The 9,656-nt window shown below is 52.5% G+C and overlaps 1 protein-coding gene across 3 annotated transcripts in view; it reads left to right on the forward strand.

Moving 5' to 3' along the window:
* Nucleotides 1-6,964, forward strand: part of GTF2IRD1 (GTF2I repeat domain containing 1) — an 89,788-nt gene extending 82,824 nt beyond the window's left edge. For 2 of the 3 annotated variants that reach the window (XM_012729234.1, XM_012729235.1), the window contains 5 exons: nucleotides 682-759; nucleotides 2,630-2,822; nucleotides 3,852-3,889; nucleotides 5,944-6,080; nucleotides 6,725-6,923. In XM_012729234.1, the coding sequence (XP_012584688.1) occupies nucleotides 682-759; nucleotides 2,630-2,822; nucleotides 3,852-3,889; nucleotides 5,944-6,080; nucleotides 6,725-6,793 (515 nt within the window). In that variant the 3' untranslated portion in view covers nucleotides 6,794-6,923. Of the gene's footprint in view, nucleotides 1-681; nucleotides 760-2,629; nucleotides 2,823-3,851; nucleotides 3,890-5,943; nucleotides 6,081-6,724 lie in introns of all 3 variants that reach the window. The other variant, XM_004688304.2, reaches the window with a different exon arrangement.
* Nucleotides 6,965-9,656: the final 2,692 nt, after the last annotated feature.

Genomic DNA, 9,656 nt, shown 5'->3' on the forward strand with positions numbered 1-9,656 from the left:
AAATTAACTTGGCTCACCATGCCGATTCACCCTTCCGTGGTAGGACATGGGCCAGCCTGTCAGCCCCGGTGTCTTTCCCCAACCCCACCCCCTCCACCCCACACCCTAGCCTGCCTTCCCAGAACCACACACTCATGCTGCTTCCCCAGGGGGCATGCTGGGCCAGGTGCGTCATGGGATTCTCCAGCTCAGCTTCAGGGCTCAGAAGGGGTGCCCACATTCCTGTAGCACATTTGATTTTCTACCCACCTCTATATTTCATTTAGAAGAAAAGAGTTCAATTTTTGGTAAAGGATCAGTTTTGGAATGAACCAGGCCAGGATGGGCGCTGGAGGGAAGGGAGTCTCCTCTTTGTGGGTCTCACTAGACTTAAAGAGATGGAGGTGGGTGTCCCCACGCATGGCCCGTGTCACTGGGTGGGTGTCGCCTGCCACGGATGGTGCGAGGCGAGCCCCTGCCTCCCTTCCTCAGATGCTCAGTACCTGCTAGCGAATGTGGGGTGGACGGACAGGTGGGTTGCTACACGGACAGCTGAGGCCAGAAACAGGCAGGGTGTGGGGGTGGGGTGGGCAGGGCCTGGGGAGACGTTCTGGCGGGGCGGGTCAGAGATGCCACATTGAAGTAGGTGCAGTGGCTGAGCCCCTGCAGACCTCACTCCCCTCCCTTGTCTTCCTCTTGCAGATGAAGACGATGCCAACAGACTAGGGGAGAAGGTGATCCTCCGGGAGCAGGTGAAGGAGCTCTTCAATGAGAAATACGGTCAGTGCCTGGGCCGCGCCCTGGGTCAGGGTCCTGGTGCCTGCCCCCCTCGCTGGCCTCCCTCTGCCACCAGCCCGGCCCCCAGCTGGCCTGCCTGCTCCCTGGGGTCACGGTTGCTCTGCCCATGACTGGTGGCAGCAGCTCTGATTCTCCCTGTCCTAGAAAGGAAAGAACCAGCCATCTATGGGGCACGAGCCAGCTGCAGTGGCCACTACCCCCAGGTGCAAGCTCACAGGCTGGACATGTTCATGCAGACCCCCCTCTCCCCAACACGCTCTTAGCCCTGAGGACTCCAGAGCAAGTCAGGGCTCAGATCAGTCTACCGAGGGAGGCGGATGGGGACTAGATGAAGGCATCCAGGGTGCCAGGGCAGAGCCAGTCAGGATGGCTGTAGTAATACCCTTCCAGTTGGCTGAGCACTATCTAGATCATTGAGAGCCTGGACCGAACCTAAGTGCTCTATAGACATCGTGTTTTATTTGTGATGAATTTAGTATTACCCACAGCTGTTGGCATTGCAGCAGGGAGGCAGCAAGTAATTTTGGCAAGGGGAGGGTTTCAGATAGTGATAAAGGAAAAGAAGTAAATGCAGTCACGGGACAGGAAAGGCGGGGCCGGGGCCAGGAAAGGCCTCTGGATGTGTGAACAGGAAAGCCCCACAAAAGAGGGGACATTTTAGCTGGGACCTGAATATTAAAGAGGCTTGGGCTCATGGAGTACTGGGGAGGCCAGGAGGAAGAATTAGAGTTTCGTTTTGAGGGCAGTAAGAAGTGACTCTGCTGTGTTTATGGTGTTGCCATTTTTTCTATTTATTTGGAATCAGTTTTCTTTTTCTTTTAAAGATCTATTTATGTATACAAGAACTGGGGTACAGAGGTATGGAGGTGCTGAGAGGACTCATCAAAAATGGGGTGAGCAGGTAGAACAGGCAAATCTACTGAAATACACTGCTGAGGGGAACAGTGAGCAAGACAGGAGAGGTCTACAGCATCATGTGAGTCAGCTTCCTAGCTGGGGGTCGAACTTGTGCTACAGTGGCTGTAGACAGCTTCATAGTGCTGCACTTTAACCACTTCTGCCACCAGGGAGGCCCTGGAATCAGTGTTCAAACATACATAACAGCAGGGAGCATGAAAGAATGGCCCACCGGATAAACCCCAGACCAGCCTCCATGATGATCAACATTTTGCTAATCCTATTTGAGCTATTTCCACATACTGACTTTGATTTATTTTTTTTTTTTAAGATTTATTTATTTATCCATACAGAACTAGGGAACAGGCCAGAAGTGCAGGGGCAGTGAGAGGATTCACCAGGACAGAGTGGGAGCAGAACAGGTCCACTGACAAAGTACACTGCTGAGGGGAGCACCGGGTGGGTTAGGAGAGGTCTGCTGTGCCATGTGGGTCACCTCTGGGTGGGGATCGAACTCATGCGGAAGTGGCTTTAGCTTCTTAGTGCTGAGCTTTAACCAGCTGCGCTACCAGGGAGGGCCCTGACTTTGACTTTTTAGTAACTTGAAATATATTCCAGACATCATATATCATTTTATCCACCAAAAAACAAAAGCAAAAAACAACTAATAAGATGTTTTAACTTTCTCTGATTAATAGTTAGACATCATCCTCCTTGGTCAGTGCTGGGTGTGTGCTCTTAAGTAACCCTTGCACCATGGCCATGGAAGGAGATCTGTTTCAGTGTCAGCCTTGGCTATTAGGTTTTGGTTTTCCTAATGGGATTACAAAATCCGAGTGACGTGTGTGACTTTTAAATGCTGAGGTATGGTGGCTACTGATTGGACATGTCAGATTCTCGCTCTTACCACACGTAGCTTGATTTTTAACAGGGGTCATCTTTGACTCTCCTCTAGGTGAGGCCCTGGGCCTGAACCGGCCTGTGCTGGTCCCTTACAAACTGATCCGGGACAGCCCAGATGCCGTGGAGGTCACAGGCCTGCCCGATGACATCCCCTTCCGCAACCCCAACACATATGACATCCACCGGCTAGAGAAGATCCTGAAGGCCCGGGAGCACGTCCGCATGGTCATCATCAACCAGCTCCAGTGAGTGCTCCCAGCTGGGCGGAAGCGGCTACAGGGGAGGGTGCTGTTGGCCTCCAGGCCTCCCCAGAGCAGACTCAGCCTGGAGTGGGGGGGACACTTGACAGAACGGGCTAGCTTGCCATCACTTTCCCTGCAAAGATGAGGAAGTGACCCAGAGCAAGAGGAGGGGCAGTGTGGGTCAGCAGGGATCCAGACCCAGGTCGCCGTCTGTGCAGGCTGCAAAGACAGAATACCATGCACTGCCTGGAGGCCTCAACCACAGGAATATACTTCAGGGTTCTGGAGACATTGCCTGGCACAGCACTGAAACTCCAGGCAGGCGGTCATCACCTGTTCTCTTAAGAGAGGCTGGTAATTTTTGCCCGGGTCTTCCCTGGCTCATGCTCCTCAGTTTTAAATGCTCTCTGAGGAATGGTAGCTACTAACTGGACATGCCAGATTCTCGCTCTTTGCCCACATGGCTTGACTTTTTAACAGGGGTTAAAAGCGGTATTTCTGCCCGCCTGCAGCCCTGCAGCTCTTTTTCCCTGCAAACCTGTCCCTTTCGGGGCAGCTCTTTCTGCCCACTTGTGTCTATGCAAGTGTGTCTTTTCCTCTCCTGTCTCTTTCTAATAAACTTACTCTTTAAATTAAAAAAAAAAAAAGTGGTATCTCATCTTACTAGAGATGTTGCTGTATTCAGGGAGCAGGTAAGGAGGAGAGGAAACCTTGTTTTCTTTTCTTTTTAAAAGATTTATTTATTTGTGTATATGAAACTGGGGTACAGGCCAGAGGTGCAGCGGCAGTGGGAGGGTTCATCAGAGACAGAGTGGGGAGCAGAACAGTCTGACTGATGAAGTACACTGCTGAGGGGAGCAGCAGGCGGGCCAGGAGAGGTCTGCCACGCCATGTGGTCACCTCCGGGACAGGCGGGGATCAAACTCATACAAAGTGGCTTTAGCCTCTCAGTGCTGTGCTTTAACCCGATGTGCCACCAGGGAGGACCAGAAACCTTGTTTTCTAACCACCATTGATTTCTTCCTTTTTCAGGCCTTTTGCAGAAATCTGCAATGACGCCAAGGTGCCAGGTAAGTGGAAGCTTAAAGAGGCCACCCTTCTACCTCTTGGGGTGCAAAGTCAGTGGACAGATCTGGCCCAGGTGGTACTAATAGATAGATGACTGGCCATCTGGAGGAAAGTATGGCCCCTCCTTCTGCTGTCTCTGCAGGGGAGCCTGTGATCTCCATCAGCAGGGTCAGTGTCCCAGAAGGCCCTAGAAAGGCTGCTGGGGTTCTTCAGAGGGGGCCCTGCGACAGCAGTGTTGAGCTTGGCAGATCAGCTAGAGGATGAGAGCCAGGAGGAGGGAACACCAGGTAGGATCAGAGAAGCCACCTGGGAAGGAGTGAGGGCACAAGTACTGCCCAAGACTGGCTGAGCCCCCCTGGATTCTGCTTGTGTTTGCAGGACACACACCTGCACCAGCTCTGGTCTTCAAGAATCATTAGGTTGGCAGGAACTTGGCAGACTCTGTGGTTTGATGGCTTTGATTGAGAAGTGTTTGATAAGACTTAGGGGTGTGTGTGCCCTGGGGTGATTGGGAGGTACACCTCTGACTAATCAGTACTCATTTAGCCCCACCCCTCATTGCACAGCTGGCAAAGGAGGCCCAGAGAGAAGAAGGGGGTGGTCAAGGCTACTGAGTGAATGGGACCCGTGGCCCCAGGGCGGCTGGGCCACTCCACCTAGTTTAAGACCTGAGGCCCCAACTCCAGTGGAGTCCAGATTCACCTGAAACTCTGCAGCCAGGGGCTCTATCCTCTACCCAGAGGTCAGGTATGGCAGTCAGCCTCAGGACAGGGAGGTGGCAAGGTGTGGGAGCTGCTTACACGTCAAGGGCAGAGAAGCAAAAGGCTGGAGGCCTGAGCAAGGAGAATTGGGGACAAATGATCAGAGGTAGATGCCGTCGCTTACAGCCATGCCCCTCGCTCTGGGAGGCCATCTTTAGGTCCCGGTGTGGCCGCAGCGCCAGGTCAGCACCTGACTGCTCTTTCCGCATGGACCATCCACCAGTGTCTGCTCTGTCTCCCAGCCTGCACTCCTCCTACCTCTGTTCCCCAGGGTGTCTCTTTATGACACATCACAAGCCCCCAGGCTCTTTTTTTCTTTACGAGCTTTACAGTTGTCTGAGCCCAGCCTGCTCTGAAACTGTCATGAAGGCCCTTCTGGTGGACAGTGTTAGGCAGCTACACAGTAGCCTGTCCCTTTGTCAGACCAGAAACCCTACTTATGTAGCACATAGTTGCAAATCATTGTTTGTATGTATCATGTATTCGTATGGATTTAATTCTGCAGCAGTAAAACACCTGAGTCCTGCTCTGTGCTGGGCATGAAACTGGCCCCTTTCATATATCTGATCTTTGAGCTTCACATTATACTGTTTCCCCATTTGGCTCAGAGAGGGTCATCAGTTTGCCCAGGGTCACACAGGTATTGAGTGGCAGCAGTGGAGTTTGACTTAGGACTTCTGACTCTAAACCAGTGTTTCCTCCCACTGGGACAACTGTCATTGTCAGGTCAAGGTCATCATACATTGGCAGTAACAATAGCAACAACATAATTCTCAGTTTCTGAGTAGTTACAGGGGGTCAGGTACATTATCTAATGGGGCAACTCTGCAGGATCTTAGTCACATTTCACTCATAGTGAGATGAAGGTGCAGGGCCACTGAGTGATTTTTCCCCAAGCCCAACTATGCATGGTTCAGGAGGCCAAACTCACCAGGAGAGGCCAGGCCCCCAGACTCTGGGAGTTCTGGGGAGGAGGGATCTCCACAAACTAGATGGCCCAGGGAAGTTACAAGAGGACCCCGACCTTAAATGAGCCTGCTGGGGAAGGGTACCTGGGCAGTGAGGGTTTTGTGTCAGCAAAGGTGGGAGGGTGAGCAGGAGAGGCGGCTGCAGGAGAGGCAACTGCAGGGCTTGATGAGGAAAGGAAGCTGGGTCTCAGCTGCTGATGGGTCTGGTCTGTCATGAGAAGCCTGAGAAGAGGACATCAGCCCTGAAAGTAAAGGCCTTTCCCAAGGGTGTGGGGAAGCCAGGACAAGGGCCCTGGCCACCAAGTCAGCAGCCCTTTCTCCCACCAGCCAAAGACAGCGGCATTCCCAAGCGCAAGAGGAAGCGAGTCTCTGAAGGGAACTCGGTCTCCTCTTCCTCCTCATCTTCCTCCTCCTCGTCCTCTAACCCGGAGTCCGTGGCATCAACCAACCAGCTCTCTCTCGTGGTAAATTGTATAGATGGGCACCAGCCAATCTCTTCTCTGGCCGCTGCCCCACTTTGAGCATGGCCATCTTCCTTGGGTCAGGCTCGTGGGATGGGAGACATGCGGGTCTGGGTGGGATTCTAGAACATGGGGGTTGCAGACACATCTGCCTATCCTACCCACAGGCGCCCGAGCAGGAAGTCCCAACCCCACTGGGCGGGTGGGCAGCCAGAGAGGAAAGGGACCTGCCACAGCCAGCGGGGCCAGAGCAGGCTCCGGGTCCCCGCGCTGCCAGATACAGGCTCTGCTTTCCTCGGGGCTCGCTTCACCTGTACCTCTTCTTAGAAAATCCAAAAGCTCCGCTTGCCTTTCTCCCCACCTAGGTGTAAGAGCACCTACAGAATGTTAAATTAGCACCTTGTATCCCGAGACATAGTGATGGATTTGGGAGCACGAGGCCTGGAGGAGCCTGAGTTTGTGAGGTGACCACCTCACTTGGGTCCTCCAATCCCATCGACATGATTAGCCCTAGGATACAAGTGGGAACAGGTCAAAAGGCTCCAGCCCAAATGACATGACCCCTTCAGAAAGCAGAACTGAGTTCTGGTGTTCTTTCTACATCACCTGTGTCCTAACCCAGCCATTCCTTTGTCCCCTCTTTCTAGCAATGGCCAATGTACATGGTGGATTATGCCGGCCTAAACGTGCAGCTCCCGGGACCTCTGAATTACTAGACCTCAGTGCTGAATCAGGACCTCACTCAGAAAGACTAAAGGAAATGTAATTTATGTACAAAGTGTATATTCGGATATGTATCAATGCCTTTTAGTTTTTCCAATGATTTTTACACTATATTCCTGCCACCAAGGCCTTTTTAAATAAGTAAAAAAAAAAAAAAAAAAAAAGCGTTGCCTTTCCTCCTAACTGTTGCATGTTCTTTTGGAATTGCGGCTGGTAAGCCTTCTCTGGAACAAGGTCAGGAAACCGAGCTCAGGTGGTCCCTCAAGGCCTTTCCTTCCTTGCCAGAGCGGAGAACCTCTGGGCCCTGGTGACCAGGTACAGATTTCACTCATGTCTCTGCTGCTGGGGCGATGCACAGAAGGCAAAATACCAGAAATACCCCCTGGCCTCAGGGAGTCCATGTTGGGGGCACAGTTGGCCCCCCATAACTCAGGTGAAGTCAAAGTGTTGAGTGTGATACTCAAGCATGGATTCTCCATGGCTGTAGGGAAGGCATTTGGAAAAGGGGCTTTTCAGTTGGGCCTGAAAGGGTGGGTGGATTTTTTTGTTGTTGTTTTTAAACTATGCAGAAAAAGATACAACTCTGTAAAACACAAAACCCAGGAGACAAAAGAAAACATTCACAGACTTAAATAAACACAGTTTTTAAATTTCTTGTAAGAGGTGAGTAACAGACTGGGGGAAAATATTTTTCCAATATATATAACACGCAAGTTAGTATCCTATGACTCAATAAGGAAAAGAACAAAAATTTGTTAACGGGGAATTTATAAAGAAACAAATAATATGTGTCTATAAGAAGCTTCTGAGAAGCTGCACTAGCTCAGTGGAAACCAAGGAAATGTAAATAAAGCAACAATTTTGTAGGTATACTTTTTCATCCACCATATTCATTCAGAGTTAATGTTAAAGTCTCAGTAGAATAGATAGTTGTATGTGCTGTTGCTAAGAGTATATACTGGAACAACTTTAATGTTAATATACTCTTGGCCGAGGAATTCTTAAGAGCGGGTGGGTTTTTTTTTTTTTTAAAGATTTATTTATTTGTGCATACAGAACTGGGGTACAGGCCAGAGGCTCAGGGCGGCGAGAGGCTTCACCAGAGACAGAGTGGGGAACAGAACAGGCAGATCGACGAAGTACACTGCTGAGGGAAGCAGTGGGCGGGTCAGGAGAGGTCTGCCATGCCATGTGGTCACCTCCGGGGCAGGCGGGAATCGAACTCATGCGGAAGCGGCTTTAGATTCTCAGTGCTGTGCTTTAACCCGCTGCGCCACCAGGGAGGGCCCACGGGTGGGTTTTTGACAGAGCTCAGGGTATCTGAGCAATGGGTGCAGGCTCTCTCAGGGTATCTGAGCAATGGGTGCAGGCTCTCTCAGGGTATCTGAGCAATGGGTGCAGGCTCTCTCAGGAAGACCATTTGGGGTCTCTAGGAAGGTCACAGCTACTCGTTCATGCATTCATTCCTGGTGGGGTACAGGGGTACCCTGGGAGCCACATCACCTAGTGCAGGATCAGGAAAGGAGCTTTAAAAGCTAAGACCTGAAGGGCCATTGGGGTTGGCGGGACAGAGTGGGTGGAGTGGGGTGCGATGGTGTTTAGAAGGACAGAGTACATGTGCAACGGCAGGGAGGCGACACTGAGAACTCAGTATTCCAGGGACAAGAGGAGACTTGGAGGGGCACATGGGGACCACCAGCAGGTTGTGCCCTACAGTGGTGCTGACCTGGAGAGGTAAATGGGGTCAGAAAAGCAGCCGGGGTTCTGCTTGCCCAGCTATGCTCAGACTAGTCTGCGTTGTTTTCTTTGTTTGCCCAAGCGCAAGGTTCCAAGGACAAAGGCTATCTCTACTAAGCTGAAGGGAAGGGGGCTGAGAACCATAAATGGGTCTGCATTTTGGAAGGATCTGCCTTCCTGCAAAGAACCATTACAAGCCAGTGGAGAAGCTGGAAGACCGCGTGGGAGGCCCTTGCAGTTGTTTGAGCCAGAGCTGGCCACGGTTGGAACCAGGTGGAGAATAACAAGGACGTCAGCCAGCAGGACTTGGAGGTCAATTGGACGGGAGTGCTGGGGAGTGGAGGGGTCAGGGTACTGCAGGATCAGCCAAGATCCAGAGTGAGGCCTGTGACTTAGAGGCACTGCGTCCTGAGTCAGCTGGATACACCATCCAAACAGTCCTGGAGCTTCTGCCAGCCCTCTGTCTGGGTCAGCCCCGTGCCCAGAGCCGGGAGGGAAGGCTCTGTGCTAGCCTTCCAGACTGTGCTTCCTGGAAAGATGTAAGAAGCCAGAAGCCACAAGCTTGGCCCGCCCAGCCTCAACTGTTCCTCTCTGCTGGTGCAGATGTCCTTAACAGTGCCACCACCTCCCCTGACATCCAGTGTCCCCAGGACCCACCAGAGCCCTCCAACCCCTCCTCAGGGCGACCCTGCCCTGCCCTGCGTGGGATCTTCTCTCCAGAATGGGGGGGAGGCTGGCAGGGGAGCCAGATTCACTGCACTGAGCACCCTCAAGGCAGAAACTGTTAGTGAAACCCAAGACGGCCCGCAGCTGCCACCTGGCCTTCAGTCCGCCAGCCTCCTAGAACCCAACCCCCTCCCCTGCCAGACCTAATCTCGTGGCTCTGCGGACTGAGACTTCACTGCTTTTCCTGCCCCACACCACTGAGTGCAAACTTCTTGGCACAGCGTTCTAGGCTCTTCCCGGTCTGTCTCCCTACCCTGCCTCTCATCCTCAGTTCTGTCCCCTTTTCTCCACACAGCAGCAAGGGCAGCGAGTAGTGCGACCGACCGGCCTGGAGCACCGGCCCACCTAGCGCCCCCGCAGCCAGCCTGGCGGCCGACTGGCGCCTTTCGGTGT

Source organism: Condylura cristata, unplaced genomic scaffold (genome assembly GCF_000260355.1).
Source record: "Condylura cristata isolate star-nosed mole 26May11 unplaced genomic scaffold, ConCri1.0 scaffold00024, whole genome shotgun sequence".
Lineage (NCBI taxonomy): Eukaryota > Metazoa > Chordata > Mammalia > Eulipotyphla > Talpidae > Condylura > Condylura cristata.